Source organism: Manis javanica, chromosome 7 (assembly GCF_040802235.1).
Source record: "Manis javanica isolate MJ-LG chromosome 7, MJ_LKY, whole genome shotgun sequence".
In the NCBI taxonomy this organism is placed as follows: domain Eukaryota; kingdom Metazoa; phylum Chordata; class Mammalia; order Pholidota; family Manidae; genus Manis; species Manis javanica.
The window spans coordinates 9,136,867-9,161,110 of record NC_133162.1 but is presented as its reverse complement, the minus strand read 5'-3'; the positions used below and the strand labels follow the sequence as shown (position 1 = coordinate 9,161,110).

The 24,244-nt window shown below is 44.1% G+C and overlaps 1 protein-coding gene and 1 long non-coding RNA gene across 32 annotated transcripts in view; one reads left to right on the top strand and one right to left on the bottom strand.

Moving 5' to 3' along the window:
• Window positions 1-24,244, top strand: part of TACC2 (transforming acidic coiled-coil containing protein 2) — a 203,795-nt gene that overhangs the window by 3,005 nt on the left and 176,546 nt on the right. For 5 of the 31 annotated variants that reach the window (XM_073240258.1, XM_073240269.1, XM_073240260.1 and 2 more), the window contains one exon: window positions 17,809-17,898. The exons of 1 other annotated variant lie outside the window; for it this stretch is intronic. In XM_073240258.1, coding sequence (XP_073096359.1) covers window positions 17,866-17,898 — 33 coding nt within the window. In that variant the 5' untranslated portion in view covers window positions 17,809-17,865. Of the gene's footprint in view, window positions 1-10,864; window positions 10,947-11,438; window positions 11,897-17,808; window positions 17,899-20,360; window positions 20,449-24,244 lie in introns of those variants that run through there. 25 more of the 31 variants (XM_073240267.1, XM_073240272.1, XM_073240257.1 and 22 more) reach the window with 19 other exon arrangements.
• LOC118971108 (uncharacterized) lies at window positions 6,904-10,710 on the bottom strand. Its single transcript, XR_005059374.2, has 2 exons — window positions 8,222-10,710; window positions 6,904-7,788 (listed from the first exon to the last, which is right to left on the bottom strand). It is a non-coding gene; the product is annotated as an uncharacterized lncRNA (long non-coding RNA).

Here is a 24,244-nt window from a genome sequence, read left to right as displayed (position 1 = left end):
ACCCTTTGAGGATCAGGGACAGCCCACGACCCTTGTCCTAGGGTTCTTAATTCAGCTGTGTTTAGAAGAGGTGGATATTGTTGTGTATTTATAGCTTAACCTGCTGTGGCGAGTCTCTGCATGTGTTTCAATCCTGTGATACAGCAGGAGCAACTCAAAAGATAGTTGCCACCTTGCCAACGTTTCATAAATGTTGTTAATGAGGGTGTTTAAAATTGACAGGGTGGAGAGAGTGGCTGGGATGACTGCTCTGAGTTTGTGACCTAAAAAGGGGAAATTCTGCTCCACACTCAAGTCAGGGAACAGCCTCGGCAGGCAGAGCCCTGTGCCAGAATTGGTGCCAAAGAATTATAAAGAGATTAAACCCAGCGACCCAGGCTAATGTTGTTCTAGCAGAGAGAGCTCACTTTGTGTAGCTAAGCTGCTTACATCTGTATAAAGTTGAGGAATGACTAAAACTGATTGTGTCTCAGGATTCTGGGGCTCCAAAGAAATATCCAGGTGCTACTGAGGACTGACCCTCCTCAGACTAAGTACTTTTGATGCTTGTCAAATCCTGAGTTGCCAGACGTAGGCCATGAAAGAGGATTGATTTGTTTCTGTTGTGCTCATCATGGTTGTGGGTGAAGCTGGGTCAATCATTTCTAAATGGGGTCAGGTTTTCCATTTTGGGTGGACATAATTTTGTAGGTGATTTTGTGAGCTTAAAAAACATGCTCTGTATTCACTCTGGTCATTCCAAAAGCCCTTCCTGTGAGTACACATCTGCTGAAACTGATAACAAGGTTCAAGTTAGGATCTGACAGCGTTCTGTTGTGTCTCATATTTCATAGCAAACAGATGAGACAACCAACCGTTGAATCCTGGTTGGTCACAAGATCATCCTCTTATGTGTTCCAGTTCTTTGAAGAACATTTGGTAATGTTATTGTTTGCGTCGCCTGGTGGAAGGGTCACTGTTTGACTTTTGTTGGGTGTGCGTCCCTCCCCGCATCACCAGTTTGCTTTACTTCCCCAAGACTTTCAGTGCTTTTGCAAATGCCTCCTCCTCACTTCGCATAAAAAGAGACTCAGGTTGACTTACCTTGGGCAGCAGGTAGGGGGGTCGTCACCCACTACAGATGCCACTCTTGGAGAAGCAACTAGATAGAGAAGAAACAATGCCCATGGGCAATCAGTCATTAGTACCAGAGCTTCTTGTCAGATGGGTACATCCTCATAGTATGGGATTCAGGAAGTTATCCTTTGAGAGATGTGTTCATACATGGCAAGATCAGTCCTCACACCCATATTCTGGAAGCCAGGTAGTGTTCAAACATACCATACTAGGAATCAAATCAACACAAATGCGAGGGAATGACTCACCTAGGACTTGGTACACAACACTCGGACTCAGAGGTCCCCTGGAAGCACTGAGTCCCACATGTGCAGTTCAATATGGAATTTTGGTTTGAAAAATGCAAATGAAGTAACCTAAATTACTGGCAGCTCAACTTGATACATGCTTAGGAAGGGATGACCTAATTCCAAAGCTCACCATTGACAGGGCAGAGATTGGTTGGCTCAGTCAGGATTGGCTTGGGAACTGGAATGCACCCTAATCACAAATGAAAGAGGAAGGATTTCTTGTCTACCCTACCTGTCTCCCTCCTTTACTTCCTTAATCTCTTGTTTTGGACTTGGCAAGCATGCACAAAGGTAGAGAGAATATTATAAGAATTCTCACATACCCAAATACTGGTTTCAATAATTACCTACATATGGCCAGTCTTATTTCATTTGCTGCTCCACTTCCCACTAGTGCCTACCTCACCCCCACAAGTGCTACACTGTTCTAAAGCAAATCATTCCCTCATTAATTTTTAAATTAATTAAACTATAATATTTAAGTATGTATCTCTGAAAGATAAGGACTCCTTTTATTATCTATTTTATTATCATACCTAAAAACATAAACAATAATTCCTTAATATTAAAAATCTTGTCAGTGCTCAAATATCTCTGATTCTCTCTCCTGCCCTTTTTTTTTCGGTTGGTTTATTTTAATCAGGATCCAAACGAGAACCACTATTATTTGGGGTTGTTGTTTCTCTTAAGGCACTTTTCTGTTCCCTGCCCCTCAAGATTCCATAGCTCTCCTCCACTGTATATCCTCTGTCGCATATATCCTCCAGAAATTTCTTATGTCTTCCATCATCATATCTATCTTCTCCCGTAAATTATTTTTATCATGGTTATGATAGTTATTTTAAGTCCTTGTCTACTATATCCAACCTCTTGGTCATCTGTGTGTCTGCTTATATTGAGTGTTCTCCCTCTTAATGATGGGTCATATTTTCCTGTTTCTTCACATATCTAGTAATTTATTGTTGGATATTGGATATTGTAGTGATATATTAAAGATACTGGATTCTGTTCTTTTCCTCTGAATAACATTGTGTTTTCTTCTGTCAGGCAATTAATTACTGAGAGATGGCCTTGATCCCATAGATGTATATTTTTAAATCCTCAACAACAGTCCTTTTGCTAAAGTTTTCCCAGTTACCACTTGGTTAGATGAAATACATCATTTAGTAGATTCCCCAGGATGGCATCTGATGGGAACAGAATTCAGGAAGATATTACATGTGGGAAATTATTTTTCTCTAGCTTTGACATGTGAATAACAGCTTGTCTGGATAAAAAATTCTGGGTTAACACTTTACTTCACTGGATATGTTTTTTAAAGCTGCTCCATTGTTATTTTGCTCTGTGTATTGATTTTTCTTTTAATTTGATGCCAGTCTAATTCTTTGGCTTTGTGAGTTATTTGATATTTCTGTCTGGAGGTCATGAGAACTTTACCTTTTATCTTTGGTATCTACTAGTTTTACTGGGGTATGTCTTGGAATTGATCACTCTGGGCAAATTTTCCTAAGTAATCAGTGAATCTTTTCAATGTGTAGATACAAATTTTTCTACTTCTAGAAAGTTTTCTTGGATCATATTTTAAATATAAGCTCTGTTCTATTGTTTTGTTTTTATTTGGGGGATAAAAAGAATGTTATTCCTTCTTTATCTGCCTCTGATTTCCATACTTCTTTTTCTGACCCTGTTTACTTCTTTCATATGTCATTTCTCATAATCTTCATCATTTTCCTAATTTTCTTCAATGCCATTTACTAAATTTTTATTTGAATCTATTTTCTCTCGGGTGCTTTGTGATTTATTTATTTATTTATTTATTTAGTGAGATAATTTAGCTGTTTCCTATTTCCTTCCTGAATCCATCAATAATCCTTTCATTCTGATTTTTGTCCATTTCTATTTGCATTTTTGAATTTCTGATTCAAGATGTTTTACATATGCTAAAACTTCTCTCTTTTCTTCTCCTGTCTTCAAGTTGTACTGAAGCCTGGTTTTTGTATACATTGACTTTCTCCTCATTTTATGTCATTTTGGGAGGAAATATTGGGAAGCAGGTAGCTAAGATGACTTAATTGTTTTCTGCTGCCACAAAAGCTAATTTAAAAACAGAAAAGTATGATTAAGATGTTCTTTTTATTCCTGCTGAAGAGAAGTATAGAATGGCCAAATGGTACTTAACAAAGAACCGTTGTTTATGAAGACTTCTAAATCATATAATAGTTAGTATTATCCTTAATTTTTTAAAGGTAAACTTAAAATAAACTTGTCTGAAGAACAGAGGTTTTTTTAAGCCATTTTCTATTTTACATAATAAAATTGCCTGATGTTAGTGGAAGTTCTAAGGCTTAAGAAAATTCCATTTTCAAAGCTGAAAGCAAATACCTTCATTTTCTCAGTTCAGCTCTAACATATGGCTCATTAATATTAATATCTTTGACTCTGGTCCCCATATCTTATCTACACTCAGGATCTCTGCTAGCATGAAACCACCTTCACATGCCTCATTCTGCACCCCCTCCACCCTCCCAATTGTGTTGCTATTATATTTGATTTCCAAAAATGACAGCGCAGTTCAGTTTTTGGATTCAAATTGATGTCTGCATTTTTGTGGGTCTCCACAGCTTGTTTTCATAAGAAATATGGTTTTGCTACTACCCAATCTGCCAAGAAAGACTATGTGAAACTTGAGTAAGGGGAACCTTATATTTGAATGTGTCATCAAATATCTGTTTTAGCAGGAAAAAAAGAGACCTCTTACTGCAAATCAGTATGCAATTTTCATGTTTCCATTTTGGACTAAGGTACTATGCATGGTTTATAACATGGGATGCTCAGCATTGTCCTCAGAGAGCTATAGGGCAGTGATAGTCTAGCACAGGCCCAGATGACAATGGTAGCCACCAGTCAGGGAACCATGCTTGTAAATTGCATTTGGGATTTGATCTATCCATCAGTCTTTCCTCATGTGGCATCCTTTGCAATCCAATGCACAGATCTTAAAGCTGGCAGCCAGAGTTGGGTGCAGGTTGGTATGAAGGAAATTAAATGGACCCTCTGGGGGAAATATTGTCAGTTAGCTTTTGCTATGTAACAAACCATCCCAAAACTTGGTGGCTTAAAACAACAACCATTTATTTAGCTTCTGATTCTGTGGGTTGGAATTTGGGCTGGGCTCAGCTGCTCCTCTGGGCATTTCTCTTGGTGTCAGCTGGGCTTCCCTTATGTGTCTGTGGTCAGCTGGCTAGCTGATGGCCAGCACTCATCAGCCGTGAAGATGGCAGAGCATGCTGATTCAGCGTAACCCCGGAACAAGGCCAATTTAGGCTGGGCCTTGAGTAAAGAAAGGCCCGTGGTCCAGTGTAAGGTAATGGTCCATAAAGTCAGCTAGATTGTCCCAGTTGGTCCTCAGGTCTCACACTGACCATTGGTATACTTCTTATGAAAGCCCTGGGATAATATCTGATGGAATCATGGGTGAGATCTACATTACGGAGTAATAAAAATAACTTGGTGGCAATCCAGTAAAACTCTCTCCAGAAGTGATGCCTCAGGAAGTAGTGAGTTACCCATCACTGAAGGTATTCAAGCAGACCCAGAGATTCCATTATAATCCCTAGGTTCTGGTGTACAGGTTCAAAACTTGGGAAGGGTACCTGGTCTCTGTCCCCAAAGAACCAGATTCCAACTGATGAACTCTTAGACTGGGCTCAAACATCCTGGGATGTGATTGCCAATGGCGATCCCAGGCCTCCCCATTAAAAGACAGCACAAGGCTGCAAAGCTCTCCTGACACAAGAAGCCTCTACGATTCCTGAGCTACCCTCTATCTCCAGCTTGGCTCTAGCCCTTCCAGCCACCTCCGAGCATGCTGGGTCCTTGTTCACCCAGCCCTCTGCCTGCTCTCCATTCCGACTGCTTGTGCTGGCACAGTCCCTGCCCCCATATTTCTGATCCTGCCAACCTGATTGTGCCCTTAAGTCCATCCCCCTTTCACAGTTCTCTGGTTTCAAGACTTTCCTGCTTGATCTAACCTAAGGCAGGTCTAGGCTGACCCCACCCACCTTCACCTGCAATCTCCTGGGCCATCCCAGGCAGAGACAAGCTATAAAAAGTGACATATGTATTTTTAAATAGCTAAAACTTGGAAACAACTTAGTATCCACTGCCGCTATAAAATATGATGTTGTAAGCATGGGGAAATGTTTTGACATGTTACTATTAAATAGGGAAAAAAGGCAGTTTCAAAGAGACAAACAGTATGTGTGATCCTCAGTTTTGTTTTTGTGTGTTTTCCTTAAGTGCATACATGTATGCTTACCCAGATGTCAGCTGGGGTCTCTTTACCCCTTTAGACTCAAGCTCAGGTCCGTGCCTAGTGAATCTCCAAAGCCCACCCAAGAGTTCTGTGAATTTCCAAGGGATTATACACTCTGGTCTCCTCTGCTTTCAGGCTCCTACTTTATGCTGTCTCTGTTCCCCACTGTACTGACCTAAATATGAATAAAATGCAGTTCCAATCAAGTTCCAATCCCCCAACTTCTGCTAAAAACAAAACAAAGTGCTCACAAAGCACTCACAAATGTCATATGAAGATGTGGATGGGGAGGTAGGAGGGCTTCGCACTACAATGAAGGAAAACTTCAAAATGACATTACGTATCCTTGTTATTCAAACGTCCCCCGTCAGCCCATTTCAGGGGACTGTCCACTGGCCCTTTGGCCCGTCATTCTCTGTCATACATCATTGCCCAGGTTCAGCCTCACCTCCACTTCTTGTTCTGATCCTGTGTCATCTTTTGAGACCTCCTACCTCAGGAAGAAACCGAAGTTTCTCTCATTCACATGGAGAACCATGCAAGCATCCCATTTTACTGAGCATCAGCTCCTGCCAATACTCAGCACCTACGGACATTAAATCAAGTTCTTTTCCCAAATAAAGACTGTCTCTTCCCAAGAGGAATTCCAGTGCTAGTCTTGTGAATAAGCCCAGGCTAGCCTGTTGGAGAATGAGGGAGAGTTGGGATGCCCCACCCAACAGCTGGAGCTCTTTAAATTTGGGCAACTCACCTAAAGTCCCTGGCTTTATGTTCATCAAAATCCATCATCTATAAAATGAGGGCATTAGATAGGTCAGTGCTTCTCCACAGTAAGCCAGTGGCTCACTGGTGAGCAGGCAGATTACAGGCATGCCAAGATTTTGATCCCCTCAACTCTCGGTGTGGCCATGCGGGGCCTCAGCAGTGGATGAGACCCTAAGCAGCCCTGTCCACTTCCACAAGTCAGGGGCTATGTGAGGGTGATCATATTATGTGTGCCAAGATGTGACAAGTTTGGGAAGCTCTCTGATAGCCTAGAGCTGTAGTCCCTCCCAATTCTACTAGCTTGTGATAGAGTGATATTTGGATGACAGGAACTCTGCATTGTGATTGGGTGATAATTTGTTGGTGGCGGTGGTGGGGAATCCTAAACAACATATTATTAAAGTTAGAACCAACAAATGGAGGAACTTACTTTACTCATGCATATAACTGAATGCACATTTATTGGGCTGCAATGCAGAGTCCTAAACCAGGAGGAAGAAGACATGGATCTGGATCCCAGCTCTGCCCGCATATCCATCAGGAGACAGAAATGCCTCCATTATTTTAACAGAGAGAATTTAATGTAAAGAATTGTTAATCTAGATAGCTGCAAAGGCAAAGAGCAAGCCCTGGTACGATGGAAGGGAGCAACGGCATGAAGCAGTTACCGCCCTCAAGGTGCAAACAGAAGGTGGTATTATTAAAATTCACAAGTGTGGAAGAAGGGGCCCCACGGAGAACGTCAGGCCTGTGGGTGGGAAGCCCCTGCCTGGGGGACCGGTGCGCATGAGGCCAGCTCTATAAGGGTGGGGACAGCTGCAAACCGGACCTCACTGTGGCGCTGGGTGGGCCTGTGGCCACCCTGTGAAGTGTGTGGGGGTGCTGCTCCCAGAAACAGGAGCAGAGTGCAGGCCTTCCTCCTTCTGCCTCTGGCTTCTGCCCCCTCCTACCAGAGCCTCACCAGGGGCAGTTGGTCAGGCAGCAATGGCGTTTGCAGAGTCCCCCAGCATCTGAATCTGGGGTTGGAGCTGAGAAACAGCAACTTATCAAGAGGCCCGCCTCCCCCAGCAGAGGGGCTGGGGGCTCCAGGGGTGTCTCTGAGCTCTTGGGCCTGAAAGCAGGTGATTTCTCAGTTCCTCATAATCCTCATGCGCTGCAAGACTGGACTTTTCATATCAAAATTCCCAGGTGGCCTCAGAGATGGAGGAGGGAAAAAGGAAGCTAAAGGGACAGTTGAAGGAAGAGCTGTCATTTCACTCAAACCCACAGAGCAGCCAGGGCCTTGGTGTTCTTGGAGGTCCCCTGCCAGAGCAGAAGGAAGGCAACATCTCTTAGTAAATCCTTTTCCCAGGCTGCGGCTGTTTGTTTGTATTAAAACAGAAACATGATAACCGAGCTAAAAGTAGCTGCATGCTCAGCTGTCCAAGGTAGGGAGTTAGAACAACTGAGTTCAGCCGCCGGAGGGAGAACGGAGGTGTCCTGCCTGCCTGGGACGGGGCTGGGCCATCTGCGGGGAGAGCAGCTGGCGTAGGTCGCCGGGCTTGTCCGGCAGCCGAAGGAGCTGCTGGGCCAGGGGAACCTGAGCTCCCCTCCGCGAGCGAACAGAACCCGGGCTCTTCCAGCCTGGGCCTCCCACATCCTCAGCTGACGCAGGACCTGGCTGGGGGGAGGCTGCTGTGGCTGGACGGCAATGCCACAGCCCAAAATGGGGGGGGGGGGGGGTGTCTCATCTGACCTTGCTGGCCTGATCTGGCGGAGACTCTGCACCCGCAGAGGCCTGGTGGGGGCCTTCCTGTAGGAAGGAAGGCCGCCTGCGGGAGGTGTGGTTCCAGCCCACGCTTGCTGTGAGACGCGTATACATCATTTCTGCCTTCTAGGACTCAAGCTTCTTCATCTGAAACAGGAGGGGGCAGCGAAGATAATCTCCAAGGTCCTTTCAGCTCCGACGATCTCAATTGCTCAAGGGCAGCAGAAAGATCAAGATGCGTTAAGCTTTTTGAGCAGATACATTTCTATCACATACAAAAGAGAGGTTTTTAAAAATAGAGAATAAGAAACCCTAAACAGAAAACTTGGTGCATTGGGTCGATGCATCAACGCATTCTAATAGACTGTTCCCACGGGGCACTGGGAGGTTAGTTGCAAAACCTCTTTGAGCTTTGCTATCATGGATGAACCGGGCCTTGTGTGATCCTGTCTCTGATTCTCCAGCTCCGGGCACCACCCCAACCTGCGCACAACATGTAAAATGGGGCATCAGCGCAGCCTGGACACCACAGTCTGGCTTCTGAGCTGCATCCTCCCCCCACACGCTGCTCTTCTACAGATGAGCTCAGGGCCGGTTCTCAGGACTCCATTTCCCCTCCGTTTCAGACTTGGCCCAGGTCCTGCTTCCCCAGCTATGCTCTTGGCTCCTCTCAGCAGCGCTCTGGCCAGGCCGTCTCAGCCACGGCATTAGCCACTGACCCAGACCCTGACCTATACCCTCTTCTCAGATCAGTGAGGGGGATCCCATAAGCTGGGACCTTCCCAACTGTCTTTGGCTGCCAAGACTCCATGCTCTACTCTAGAAGCAAATGAACAAGAGAGGAAAGCAGTCAATTACCTTTGGACTCTTTCCAAGCATATTTCAAGATGGCATTGCTGCATCCTTAGTTCACAGGCAGGGTTTGGGGCACCGGACTCCTTCCTTCCCCTCTTCCTCTCTGCTGGTCTTGGGCCATGTGACTTGATCTCTCTGGACTTCAGTAGTTCATCTATAATAAAAGCAAATACCTGCTCCATAGCTTTGCTGTAAGTATTAAAGAGAACAGAGCACCTCAGTGCTTGACACACAGAAAGAGCTCAGTATTGATGGAAGGCATGAAAAACTGAATAATGAAGCAAAGACTGTCCTCGTTTAGATTCAGTCTTCTGCAGCTATGATGATGTGACACCAGTACACCAGTTGAAACATAAAAGTTCTCCCAAACGACTAGCTTTTAAGACCAATTTTATATTTGAATCTACAGGATACTAGGTAGAGGTCAGATGGCTGTTTGGACTCCTTACATAGAACAAGTGGATAGAAGAAACCTTCATGAATCCAGTCTTGTTCATGGCAAGCCACCTTGAATTAATTAGGAGCCTAAACTGTGGATCGTTTTTGAAGAAGTGCAGGGGCCACACGGAGGGACAAGACAGGTGTCAATATTTTAAGGCAAATGGCTTGATCAAAAGTTTTTGAAACCATTTACTTTCTTCTTTTTGAGGCTGTGTTATAATTGTCTTAGTGAACATGTGTTTCGTCCGGCAAACAAGTCAGCTTAGCTGAGCTCTTAGTGCAGATGCACCGATGTCTCATTAGTAGCATTTGAATTCATGATTTTACTCAAAGGATTTTGAAAAGGTGATATAAACTTTGTTTCACTGAGGGATTTGCCTCCTGGGGCCTCAAGGAGACCCTACTGCCAACAATAGCCAACAATACTCTGTGCCTGAGCAGTCTATCATGACAGCAGGCAGAGTGCTAGGTCCTGGGATGGGCTCCCAAAGTCTGTATCTTCACTCGCTCTCTCCCCCGATGGCAGTGGCTACCTCTGGTGCCTGGGGGTGGCCAGGACAGCAGTGGTGGGGCAGGTGTCAGTGAGGATGTCCGGTGTGCAGTCTCATGGCAGGGTGGTCCAGGGGTCAGTGATGCCAGCACCCAGTGAGGCTGCAAGCTGTCAGGGGCGGTTGTTCATGGAAGACTTGGCATTGCTGAAATGAACACAACTGAAAGTAGAACAGTGAATGTTCCCCACCATTTTGGGTGAGCCTCTCTCTCTTCTCCTCCTCTTTCTTCGGGAGTGAGCCCCCAATTGCCTGGAATCGCTCTTGACCCCCAATTGGCTCATCCCAAATATTTTGCTTGAAAAGATTCTTTTCCCTAGAAGAATTCTCTCTGATTTCGTGCATTGGAGTGGTGGCATGGCGGGGAGGCAAACATTCTTGTTTCCTGTCTCTCCACCCTCAGTTGTACAAAAACCTGACATCTGGTATTAAGAACACAAAAGCAATGGTTTTCAAACTTCTTCCCCCTATAGTGGATTTCTTTTTTCACACATCTTGGGGGGTGCAGAACCCCAAGATGTACATACACACTTTATATTATTACTCTATTCACAATGCTGGTTTCTGTCTCTCTGAATTTGCCTATTATGCACTTATCATATAAATGGAATTGCTCACTATGTGACCTTTTGTGTGGTGGCTTCTTTCACTTAGCATAGTATTTTTGAGGTTTGTCTGAATTATGGCATGTGCCAGTCCTTTTTATGGCTGAATAATATTCCAATGTGAGGATAATCGCAATTTGCTTTCCCATCTGTCTGTTGAAACAGATACACTTCTGTTCCGTTTGCACCAGAGTGGGGCACTGAGATCTTCCTCCACAGGCAACTTGCCCCCTGCAAGGATCTCCTGATGCTCCTCTGAGTTTGGTAGGATACCTGGTCTCCAAGAAGCATTTGATAATTTTTAATATTTCCCTGGAGGGGTCACACCTTGTGGCAGGGGGAAGGGGCTTCTGCAGAAAGATTGAAAGACTCTGCCACTTCCAAAACAAAAGAAAAAAAGAAAGAGAAAAGAAAGTGGTTGCAATCATGAAGAAGAATGGCTGCCTAGTACTAACTGGAGAAATCCTGGAAGGCAGGAGGCTGCTGGGCAAAAGAGTGTCTGGGTGGCGGCCCTTCCGTCCCACCCAAGGGCAGGTCTGCCTATCAGAGATCTGGGCAAGCCTGCTGTTTTTTATGACTTCACTTGTTGCAACTCAAGCCACACCTTAGTAAGTACATTCTGCACACACCACACCACAAACAGGGTGCCAGACTGCTGACGTCATCACATTTCCACAAGTTTTCTTTATCTTTCCACATTACTTACAGCAGAATTTTCCCAGGTGCAAAAGGAACGCTTTACGCATTTTCCTCCTTTCTAGAAAGAAATGCTTGTTTCCCCTTTTAATGCATAAAGCAGAAGAAAATGAGGATGCCCTGCTTCCCGGGGCAGGACAGTTCTACTCCCTTAGGTGCAGCCAATCAGATCACAGGGCCAGTTTTAGTTTGGATAAGCCTTTTCTGAAAGGAGCCCCACTAATGTGACAACAGGGGAAATCCTCTATGTGAAAGGCCCTGGGCGCAATGCGCCCGGAAATGCTGATTCCACGTTTGTGTAATCACGGCTGGCTCTGCACGGCTGCAGCCCAGGTATGAGGCGCAGCTGGTTTGTGTCAGAGTCAAGGGTGGAGACAGGCTGTTTGCCCAGCTGGTTGAGGTGGCTCAGGCTCAGCTCAGACCTCACCTGTTTCTGAATGGAGGAGGAGGCCGTCCAGCTGCTGAAAAGCAGACTCTCCGTGGGCCCGCAGCCTTCAGAGTCACAGCCCTTCCCCAGCGTAAGTAGCCAGCAGAGCTGGACTCGCCTTCCTTTCTGGGCCCAGGAAAGCCCGCGGGGGTGGCAGCCGTAGGGCTCATGAGCAAAGAGTCCGCAGCCAGGCCTTCCCTCTGTGGTTTTGAAATGTACATGGAGCCAGAGAAGTTGCCTTTCTCTTTAGTCTCTTTACCTTTTAAAAAGTTTGTTGGGATGCCCTGATGCTTAATAAAGTCATTGAATCTAATTTGGTGAATAAGTTTCCAAATTTAATGTTTCATTGAAGTATTTGAAATGCCAGCTTCATGTGGTTTAATCTGTGGGCATGAAGAAGTTACAGTGTGTGATAAGGGCACGATGACTGTCACACTCAACGTTGTTCTCTAGTGAGGCATCATTCTCCAAATGAATGTGAAAGGTGAACTGAAGTGATCTATTTTAAATAAATGAAGGTTTTTACCTTTGGTGAGCATGCATCTGACTTTGGGGGGATCCTTCTTATAAACAGTAAATGGTAAGAAAGGATTAAGGAATTGTATCCTTTTGATTCAAGTGTTAGTAAGAGAACTGATCACTACAGCAACATCACTCACAGTTTTCTCAGTTTCTGGGCATTTTAGTTGGGTCGGCTCAAAATACTGGCATTTTGTTTTCCAGTGAATTCATAGCTCAGTACACAGAGAGCTGGTAGCTGCTCAATGTTAGTTGACTGGATAAACAAATCAATGGACAAGTTCTGTTTTAAGTAAGTCAAAGTTTTCTGAGGAAATACTGGTAACAGCCATACCTCCCTGGAAAAAATCTCAGGTTACAAGACCAGAGACTGACTTCTACTGGCAGCTGTGGCCTCCCCACACTGGGTCTTTGGCAAGCCCCTCACGTTCTCCAGTCTCACATTCCCCACTGGAGTAGACGGGTCATCTCTAAGGCTCCAGCTTGAAAAGTCTATACTTTTCAAAGTTTTCTGTAACTTTGTTTCTCCCTGTAGGAAAAATGAAGGTAACAACCTATAACTCTAGGGGAAAATAAGTTTGCAGCCTACGGCAAAATACCTTTAAAACCAAAATCTGTCAAAGGGAGAAATAAAGTGGGAGAAACCTGTTTATTGCTTACAAGCAGTCGTCCACTTGTGCTCACTGAAAGGGTATCTCGCCGCCACCCTCCTTACCCGGGAAGAACTCAGGAGACGCGGGCCCACGCAAGAGACTTTATTATCTGAAAGAGAAAATGGCTGCTCCCAGAGAGGGGGAGCAGCAGCTCATGGGTGAGGAAGCGCATTTTTAAGGAGTAGGGGTAGGGGGTGTTCTGCGTTGGTGATTGGATCTTAAGGGGTGGGGGTCTTAGCATGCCAGAATTTGCCTTCATTTCCATCTTTATCTTTTCTTAATTGGGCCTCTGGGGAACTGGGCGTAGAATCTCATTCTCCAGCTACTTCCTGTTGGAAGGGGGTGTAGATTCTGGGGTTAGCGAGGCCATCGCTGTAGAGTTAGGGAAGGGCGGGCATCCTGAGATGATTCGTGATGTCATCTAGCTGGTTTCGTTATTCTTCGTGAGAAGGCCTTGATAGCCCTGGAGGAGTAACTGGTTGACAGTATGGTTAGAAATTTTCAAAATTTGATTTTGAATGAATTTTTGGAATAGGTTAATGAAGCAGGGAAGGAAAAGGAGAAGAATAATAATAAAGGTAATAGGGGCTAGGAGGGGCAGGAGCCAATTGAAGGGGTGAGGGAACGGATTGTTAGGGGAGTTTTCTAGAAGTTTGGAGGCTTGTTCACAGAGGCGTTTTGCGCCATCCTGGATGAGACCGGACTTGTTGGTGTAGAAGCAGCATTGTTCTCGGAGTAGGGCACATATGCCGCCTTCTGCAGCTGTAAGGAGGTCCTGTTTGGGTTGTAGATCACTGGAGGATTTGTAGTCTGTGGAGTTGAGGGTGTAAGTGGTCCTAGTGGGATGGAGGAGAATTGTGAAGAATGCATTTTTGAGGTCAAGGACAGAAAAGTGAGTGGTGGAAGCAAGAATGGTGGACAATAAAATATAGGGACTACTGGATGGATTGGAATAACAGCTGCACTGATAATTCTTATATCTTGAACTAGCCTATAAGAGCCGTTAGGTCTTTTGACAGCCAGTATCAGGGTGTTGTAAGGGGTATTGGCTGGTTTCAAAAGGACCTTTCATAGGAGGGGTATTGAGATTGTGAGGGGAAGGAGGTAGGGTCTTTGAGTCTGATGGTAGATAGAGGTGGCGATAGAGGTGGCGATAGAGGTGGTAGAGGGGTCCCAGACTGTGGGGTTTACTTGGCAAGGGGGTAAGGGAAGAGGGGAGGGAGGTGGGTCTGGAATGGTTTGGAGAGCAAGTAGGAAAGGGATTGAAGGCGAGTCAGGGTTGAGGCGTGGGCCAAAGGTAAAGGAGATAAGAGCCCCTAGCTTGGATAAAAGGTCTCTTCCCATAAGGGGAACCAGACAATGGGGAATTACTAAAAAGGGGTGAGAGAGAGTAATGCCCTTAAAGAGGCAGGGAAGCATGGGAGTTTGTAAAGGTTAATGAGGTGTGCCCTCTACCCCAACTATAGAGGACTGTGAGAGGGAGGTAGGTCCCCCAAACTCCTTCAGGACTGAGTAGGTGGCCCCGGTGTCCAAAAGGAAAGAGATGGGCCTGCACGCTAACACAATGGTTGCCCTGGGCTCCTGTGCAGTGATGGTAGTGGTCGGGTGGGGGAGTCCCGCGCCCCCTCAGTCATCAGCTGCCAGACCCAGAAGGTCTATGTGTGGAGTGTTAGAGCTGGGTGGCCTGGCACCTCTCGGTGTGCGAGGACAGTCAACTGCCCAGTGTCCCTCCTGATGGCACTTAGGGCATGGACCAGGGGGCTTCTGGGGATTTGGGCAGGCTCCAGGCCAGTGACCCGTTTGACCACATTTGAAGCATGGACCAGGAGGTCCTTCTGGCTCCTTCCTAGGAGGTGAGGATACCCGAGCCCAGTGGTTGGGGTAGGTTGAAAGGCCTTAGCCAACATTTGATATCTTTGTTTACGGGCCTTTTCATCTCTTCCATTATATACTTTGAAGGCCCCTGCCAGGACTTCTGCCTGAGGAGTTAAGGGTCCCTTCTCTAGACGTTTAAGTTTAGCCTTAATGTTGGGGAAACTCTAGGTGAAGAAGTAGGTCATTAATAATTGTCTCCCATGTGGGGTCTCAGGGTCTAGGTTTGTATATTGTGAAAGAGCTTTGGTGAGGCGGTCTAGGACATAGAGGGACTCTCAGTTTTATCTTCAATAATCTCTTGGAGGTTTTCATAGTTAATGGCTTTATTGGCTGACTTCCTGAGACCCACCATGAGGCAGGTGATGAATTGATCTCGACTGGTGACTCCCCCTGCCGTATTATAGTCCCGATTAGGGTCTAGGTCAGGAACCGCCTCAGCACCAATTGGATGAGCTGGAGTAGTTTGGTGAACCTCATCGGCATGAGTTGTAGCCTGTTTGCAGACTCGCCTATGCTCCTCGGGCAAAAGTGTGTTGGATAGGATCATGTGAATATCATGAGAGGTAAGATCATATGACTGAGTTAGGTACTGGAACTCTTTTATGTAAGTAGCTGGGTTGGAGGCGAACGAGCCTAATCTTTTCTCAGTTTGAGATAGGTCGGAGAGAGAGAGAAAGGGACATGGACCCAGACAATGCCCTCTGTATGGCTACTTCCCATTGTGGGGCTAGGATCTGGGTTCAAGAGCGAGTGACTGGAGGGCTTGGCGTGAGACTGGGTGAGGGAAGGGGAACTGGTTGTGAAAGGGGGAGGAGGTTCTGTGGCTCCTGCAGCAGCACTAGGGGAGCTGGGAGGGTTGGGATTTTGATCTTACAGAGAAGGAGGTTGGGGCGGGAGAGGAACTGGGGTTTGAGATCGGTAGGGAGGAGGTTCATCAGCAGGGTCAAAGTCAGAGGACGTGGTGGGAATTGGTGGGTGGTGGGGTGAAGTTTTTTAGAGTGAGGAGAAAATGTTTAGGATTGCAGGGGAGACAGAGAGAGAGAGCTTGGTTCAGAGGCAGGAAAAAGCCTGGATATATGGGATCTCTTTCCATTTGCCTGTGCGCTCACAGAAGTTGTATAAGTTGCAGAGAATTTTAGGATCTAAAGAGCTATTGGGAGGCCATTTAGACTGATTGTCCAAGGAATATTGTGGCCAGATCTCATTACAGTAGCGAATAAGCTTAAAAGGTTTGAGGTCTGGAGTGAGGTGGAGGGGTTTTAGATTATTGAGTAAGACCCTAGCAGTGAATGTTTGGGAATGGAGGGGCCAGATCCCATGGTGAGAATGAAACCATTCACAAGTCGCTGAGGCATCCCAGAGCAATTGAGAAGGTCGCGGAGAAGACCAGACACAGTTAGGGGGTCGTCACCACCTCTAACCAAGTGGTTGAGGCAAAAACACTGAGGAGGCTCGGTACCTTGTACCAGGAGTTTACGAGTAGATAAAGGAAGACCGGGCCTCAGTGAATGAGGATTCTCACCATGGGGAGGCAGAGAAGGGTTGACTATGGGGATCAACCGTGACTCTGAAAGTCATGGTTGGGTGTGCCCCTGTCCCGGAGGAGCCCTTCGGGGTGCCAGACACTCAACGGTCACTTTCCAGGTTCCAAAGAGACATTTAAGTCGACCATGAAGGGGAGACTCACCAAATCGAAGGCTGGTGTTGGGCGAGAAAACGAGCAACTGGGGAAACGGACAGTGAGCCTGTGGAGGAGGATCGGGCAGTGAGGGTTCCCAGAGCAGCTCAGGTTCCTGGAGGAGGAGCAAAGTCAGTGGGAGAACCTCATCCGAGTCACGGCACCAATGAAAGGGTATCTCGCCATGACCCTCCCTACCCAGAATGACTCAGGAGACGCGGGCCCACGCAAGAGACTTTATTATCTGAAAGAGAAAATGGCTGCCCCCAGGGAGAGGGAGCAGCAGCTCGTGGGTGAGGAAGTGCATTTTTTAAGGAGTAGGGGTAGGGGGTGTTCTGTGTTGGCGATTGGATCTTAAGGGGTGGGTAACCATCTGGTAGGTGGTTATTGAATCTTAAGGGGTGGGGTTCTTAGTGCACCAGAATTTGATATGGAAATGCACTAAGCCCAGGAGAGAGATTCTGGAAATATTGCAGTTTTACCCACACATCCCCAGTTCTGCTTATGTTCTGGGGTACTGTGAAACTCAGCTGGATGCTGCCCGCAAGTGTCCTGGGCTGCCTGTGAGCTGTGCGGGAAGCGTGCTCTTTATGATGACAATTAATAAACGATGTCACTGTGTGAGCCCCACAAAATGGCTCTAGTTGTCCCAGCAGCTTTCCATGATTATTTATTCCTTGTCTGGCCCCAATTATCCATTTTCCTCAGTGAGAAAACCATTCTGCCCTCATGAAAGTATGTGTGGAAGTGAAACTGATTTGATGAAACAAGTGTTTAGAGTAAAAAATATAAAAGCCGTAGGTTATTGAAGAGAAGAGGCTTTCACGCCTCCTGATGTCCGACACTGAGCTCCGCTGTCACCGACAGGGGGAAGCAGCCACCCTCTGGACTTCCAAGCTCAACACAGTTAGAAACAGAAAACACTCCAACAGAGGCACCCCTCAAGCTCTCTTTGGCAGAAGGGACCCTTTCGTCACTCTGTTTGTATATCTACGTGTGTTGTGTACATTGGCATTAACTCAGAGACTCTGTGACAAACTCGTGTTTCAGAAGAGTCTGCCAACCCTGGGGGTGGGGAATAAAAGCACCAGCACGGACTGGGAAAGAAGTCTGAGTGGCACACTGCAAAAGAAAACCTTCCCAAAGCCCTTCCCCATGGTGTGACTGCAGAGATAAACATTTCCCATCACCTGGCTTTTGCATCTGGGGAGATGAGCGGACAGAAAAGCCTTAGGTCTTCTTCTGTTGTACAGATGTGTGTACACTTTTGTTTTCCAGTCGCCTCTGATAAAATCCTGAGGGACGCTGGGCGCTCTGATGCAACACTGAGTAGCCATGGGCAACGAGAACAGCACCTCAGATAACCAGGTGGGTGTCAGGGAGCTTCCCCCTCCATCTACATGGGTCTCCGGACTGACCTTCACTAGACTTGTTTCTAGCATCTTCTCTCTGCCCTTGAAGGAGGAAGCTAAAACAGATTTTATACCTAGATACGTTTGGGCATATGTATGTGCCCATCTAGGCATTCTTCATTTCATTTTCAAATGCTCATATTAATCTAGCCCCAATTTTGCACACTATAGAAACTGCTTTTACTTTCCATTTTGTGCTTTTGAAATCGACCTAATGGGAGTTTGACACATTTTCCCTGGGTTGTGCCCCTCTCCCTCCCCCCGGGTCCACTTACGAGCATGGATGTAGCAGAGGTGGTTTACATAAAACCTTTCCCACACTCCTCCCCAAAAGAAAGTTATGGCCTTTAAAAAGTGATTTTAAAATCTATCAATGTTAAACAGATTAAATGTGAACTATAGTTTCCATGATAGGTAAGGTTTTCCCAACTAGGGGATGAACTTTACTTAACTGCACATAAGGCTAGGATATTAGAATATATTCAAATTTTATCATTACCCATTTTAAGTTTGAGAGTTTTACTTCAGTGCCCTGGTGAACAAAATCAGGAAGACGCTTTCCTGTTTAACTCACACACAATGAAGTTTCGTATTAGTGGTGTTGTTCTTTGAATGGGAAAATTGGTTAAAAGCCAGCATAATGCGCTTCATTTTTCCCACTTCCTTTTCCTTCCCTACAATCTTCTTTTCTTAAGCAGGAAAACAGGAATCATCAGAAGAAAAGGTGGCAAACTCCACTTTTTAGGGACAAGAAACACTAATTGTGTTAAATGACTGGGTGTGAGACAATAGAGAGAAGCAGGTGCTGTGGCAGACAAGGGTTTCCTGTCCTACTGTCTAAAGAAGGTGGCCACCCTCAACTCCAGCTGATGGTTGCCACGTGGCAATGGGGGCTCAGTTCTGCAAGAGAAGCCAGAAACCCATATTTTTTTCTATGAAATCTTAATTTTATAATTAAACTTTTTATTTTAAGATAATGGTAGATTGGCCTACTGTTGTAAGAAATAATACACAGAGATCCCATGTACCCTTTACCTGGTTTCCCCCAAGTGTAACATCTTGAAAAATGAATACAACATTACAGCGTAGATACTGACATGGATACAGTCAGATACAGAACATTTCTATCACCAGAAAGATTCCTCTAGTTTCCCTTATAGCTACACCCACCTCCTTCCTGTCCCCCATTCCCAACCCACCACTACTTCTTACTCATTCTCTAGCTCTATACTTTCGAAATTCTGAGAATGTTATATAAATAGAATCACACAAGATATGACCTTTTGGAATTCACTTTTTTTCACTTGGCATAATTCCTGAAGATTCATCCAGGTGGTTGTGTGTCAATCATCAAATGTTGTTGTGCTGGTTGTTCATTCCTTTTAATTGCTGAGCCCTACTCCACAGTGCAGACGTACTATGTTTCGTTGAACTGTTCACTCATTGAAGGAGATCTGAATTGTTTTCCGTTTTGAGCTACTACAAATAAAGCTGTTATGAACATTTACATACAGTATTTTGTGAACGTAAGTTTTCATTTGTCTGAGAAATGTTCACAAGTGCAATTGCTTGATCATATAGCAGGTGTATTTTTAGTTTTGTAAGGCAGTGCCTGTTGGCTAGAAGAGCAGTACCACTTCTCATTCCCACCAACAGTATATGAGCGATCCAGTTTCTCTACATTCTGGCTATCATTTGTTGTTGTCACCATTTGGTGGCGTCACTATTCAGGGCTGCCATTCTGAGACGTGTGCTGCGATACCACATTGTAGTTTTAATTTGCATTTCCCTGACAACTGATGATGTTGAATATCTTTCATGGGCTTATGACCACCTGTGCATTCTCTTTTGTGAAATATCTATTCATGTCTTTTGTCTAATTGGATTTTTTTTTCTTACTGTTGAGTTCTGAGAGCTTTTTATATGGTCCAGATACTAATCTTTTGTCAGACTGTGGTTTTCAAATATTTTCTTCCACTTGTAGCTTGTCTTTTCAGACAGGGCCTTTTACAGAACACAGTTCTTACAAGAAATGATTTATCAGTTTTTCCTTTTACAGATAGTGCTTTTGGTATCAAGTCTAAGAACTCTTTGTCTAGCCTTACATCTGGAAGATGTTCTCCTATATTTTTTTCTAAAACTTTAATAGTTTTACACTTTGGGTGTAAACCCATGATCCATTTTGAGTTAATTTTTGTGTGAGGTGTGAGATTAGAGTGAGGTTCCTCCTTTGTGTTTTTGTGTTGTTCTGTTTTGCCTGTGAATGCCCATCTCTCCAGTACCATGTATTGAGAACTCTAGTCTTCATCCACCGAACTCTTTCCCACCTTTGTCAAAAAGCAATTGATCATATTTGTGTGGGCCTATTTCTGGGTTCTCTATTCTGTTCCACTGATCTATGTGTCCCTCCTTCCACAGATACCATGCCATCTTGATTACTGCTGTTATATAGTGGATTGCTATAGCAGTCTTGACTACTGCTGCTGTATATCTGTCTTGAAGTCAGGTAGAGTGATTCCTCCCATTTTATTATTTTTCAGAATTGTTTTAGCTATTCTAGGACCTATGACTTTCCATATAAATTTTAGAATAAACTTAATGTCTACAAAATACCCTGCTGAGATTTTGATAGGAAATGCGCTAAACCCTACAGATTAACTGGTAAGAATTGATGTCTTTATCATGTCGAGTCTTCCAGTCCATGAAAACATCGTGTATCTCTCCATTTATTTAGGTCTTCTTTGATTTCTTTCATCATCATTTCATCAATTTAAACATATAAATCCTGCATATGTTTTAAGTTTACACCTAAGTATTTCATTTTATTTGCAGGGATTATAAATGGTATTGTGTTTTTAGTTCTGGTTTCCACGTGTTCATTGTTAATGTATTCATTTTTGTGTGTTCATTTTATATCCTGTGACCTTGATGAACTCACTTATTATTTTAAAGTTTCTTTGTTGATTTCTTGAGATTTTTCTATGTAGTCAATCATAGGGAGAGTTGCATTTCTTCTTTTCAATTATGTATGCCTTTGATTTCTTCTTCTTGCCTTATCACACTGGCTAGATATTCCAATACTGTGTTAATTAAGAATGATTGGGTGGACATCCTTGTCTTGTTTCCACACTTGGGGGAAGGCATTCAGTCTTTCACTGTTAAGTAAGATATTAGCTGTAAGGTTTTTGTAAATTCTCTTTATCAAATTCAGGAAGTAGCTCCTCTGTTCCTAGCTTTCTGAGTATTTTTATCATGAATGGGGATTAGATTTTTTTCCAAATGTACTTTCTGTATCAATTGTTGTAATTATATGATCTTTCTTCTTTGGGCTATTGATATGTTAGATCACACAATTGGTTTCTGAATGTTGAACTAATCTTACATACTTGGAATAAATCCAACTTAGTCATGCTATATAACTGAAGCTTGTTAGATTTGATTTGCTAACATTTTTTTTAAATTTTTTTTTATGAGAGGGCATCTCTCATATTTATTGATCAAATGGTTGTTAACAACAATAAAATTCAGTATAGGGGGGTCAATGCTCAATGTACAATCATTAATCCATCTCAAGCCTAACTCTCATCAGTCTCCAATCTTCTGAAGCATAACGAACAAGTTCTTACATAGTGAATAAATTCTTACATGGTGAACAGTACAAGGGCAGTCATCACAGAAACTTTCGGTTTTGATCATGCATTATGAACTATAAACAATCAGGTCAAATATGAATATTCATTTGATTTTTATACTTGATTTATATGTTGATCCCACATTTCTCCCTTTATTATTATTATTATTTTTATTTTTAATAAAATGCTGAAGTGGTAGGTAGATGCAAGATAAAGGTAGAAAACATAGTTTAGTGTTGTAGGAGAGCAATTGTAGATGATCAGGTGTGTGCCTGTAGACTATGTGTTAATCCAAGCTAGACAAGGGCAATAAACCATCCACGGATGCAGAAGATTTCTCTCAAAGCAGGGGGGATGAGGTTCTGAGCTTCACCTCTGTTGATCCCCAATTTCTCACCTGATGGCCCCCCTGCGACTGTGCCTGTCTTAGGTTGTTCCTCCCTTGAGGAATCTTACCCGTCTCTGGCTAACCAGTCATCTTCCGGGGCCATACAGGGAGATGTAAAGTTGGTAAGTGAGAGAGAAGCCATATTGTTTGAAAAGGTTAGCTTTTTACTTCTTTGCAGATTTATGCCCTGTGGCTTCTATGCCCAGCGCTTGTCTCGAGGTATCTTTACCACCTGGAGGAATTATGATACTCGGTAACTTCGATATGAGGCACAAATTCTATTTAAGGGTTGTAATTAGGAAGGAAGAAGAAAAGCTATAGAGGTAGCATATAGAAGAAAACATGGGAGGATTGATTATTTCTTTGACATATCTTCTTGTAGAGTACCTTAAGTATGTATAGGTTTTAAACTACTAATTTGTACACACATATTAACATAATAGGAATATGGTGATTTAAACAAAGCAAATCTATAATTACCATCCATCTCCAGTGAAGCCAAGAAAACCATTTAGGCACCCTAGGCATTTGTGAAAATTTGTCTATGATATGATGGATATTGTCCAACTGTACTTGAACAGTCTGAGAGAAATCAGACAAATTAAAGCAGCCCATTTCTGGGTTCTGTTCACCTCCCATATGTCCTTTTAACTGTAGATAGTCTATAGTCATAAGATTTTGGAGTGCTACACCTTGCACCCCTCCCAACTCCTGGTTGAGTTCCAACAGTACAGATCCGGTCAAATTCGTTGTCTCACTGTATGCACATGCCAGCCTAGACATCTCCCTCCTCATTCCAATGGCAAGTCCAGGAAACGGTGGGGTGGACGCAGCCACAACCGCAGCATCGCCCGGATCCCTGTGGAGGCTTTTTGATGATCATCCCCTGGCACGAGTCCTCCAGAGAGTGCTGATGCCGGAAGCTCCTCCTCATATCGTATCTTAGTTCATTTTCTGGGTATCCAAGCTAGGCCTTGATCTTCTGCATAGAAACAAACAGACCCTTTGCCCACACTTTGACATGCCCTCTATACCACTGTGCAGAACTCATTGGAGGTCAGCACACAGGAACTGCTTTTTTTTTTTTTTTTTTTTTATTAAGAGAAAGGAATATTATCAGAAAAGAGTACCTCCATAGCTGATCATCTGATACCCTTTAAGTGATCAACATTAAGGATATTTAAAGCATACGTTGATCTTTGATTTACCAATAGTTTTATCCTATCAAGAAGTAATTCCCCCTTTTCTTTCTTTCTTTCTTTTTTTTTTTTTGATTTGCTAACATTTTATGGAGGATTTTTGTGTCTAAATTCATAAGAAATATTACTTTGTCATTTTCTATCTGGTTTTGGTATCAAGCTAACACTAATCTCATAAAATGAGTTGGGAAGTTCTCCTTTTCTATTTTCTAGAAGACATGTAAAGAAATCTTACAATTTTTCACATGTTGGCAACTAATTTAAATTATTTTTAAACACTCTGGGCCAAAAAAATGTTCCTGCTGTCTGGGATTGACTCATGTCCTACCTCTTTGTAATCTCTATTAAAAAGAATGTTCCATCTTGTGTTTTAGAGTGGAGAAGGGCTCAGCCACTGGTTGAATGCCTTCCATATGCAGACACGGTACAGGGCACTATACTCATATATAGCAGCTGCTAGTCCTGCTCATTAACAAACCAAACAATTCAGGTTCAATACCTTCCCTAAGGTCTTACAGATGTGTTTGGGCCCCACACTCTCTGCAGGCCCCACTGCTGGCTACACGCAGGCTAGAGCACTGGTTCTCGGGGGGCGGGGGTTGCTTTTGCCCTCCACGGTTGATAAACCCTAGACTAGGAGAACATTTGTCTTACCTGCTTTAAGAGAACTCCTGGTGGCAGTGGGTGAGCTTCTCTAACCTGAGATGAATTTCTACCTGAATGCAGGCAAAATTAAGGTAGCTCACATTTTCCCTTCATTCCTTTTGCTAAACCACTGTCCAGAACTGAAGGCTGGTTTACTTAGAATAGACCCACAGAAATGGAATTGCTCCATCAAATGAAAAGTGTTTAGAAACTCTTGCTCTATCTGTATCTGCATCTATATCTATGTCCAAAATGCTTTCCAGAGAGATGATCCCAATTTATGCTTCTCTGTTTATACTTCTCAGGGGATGAGGATGCCCATCCCACTTTATCTTTGCAAGCAATCAATATTTTAATGTTTCAGATCTTTTAATGATTAGAAAGATAAAAATGCTCAGAGGTTTGAAAACTCTCACTCCGCTCTACCTTTCTCCCACT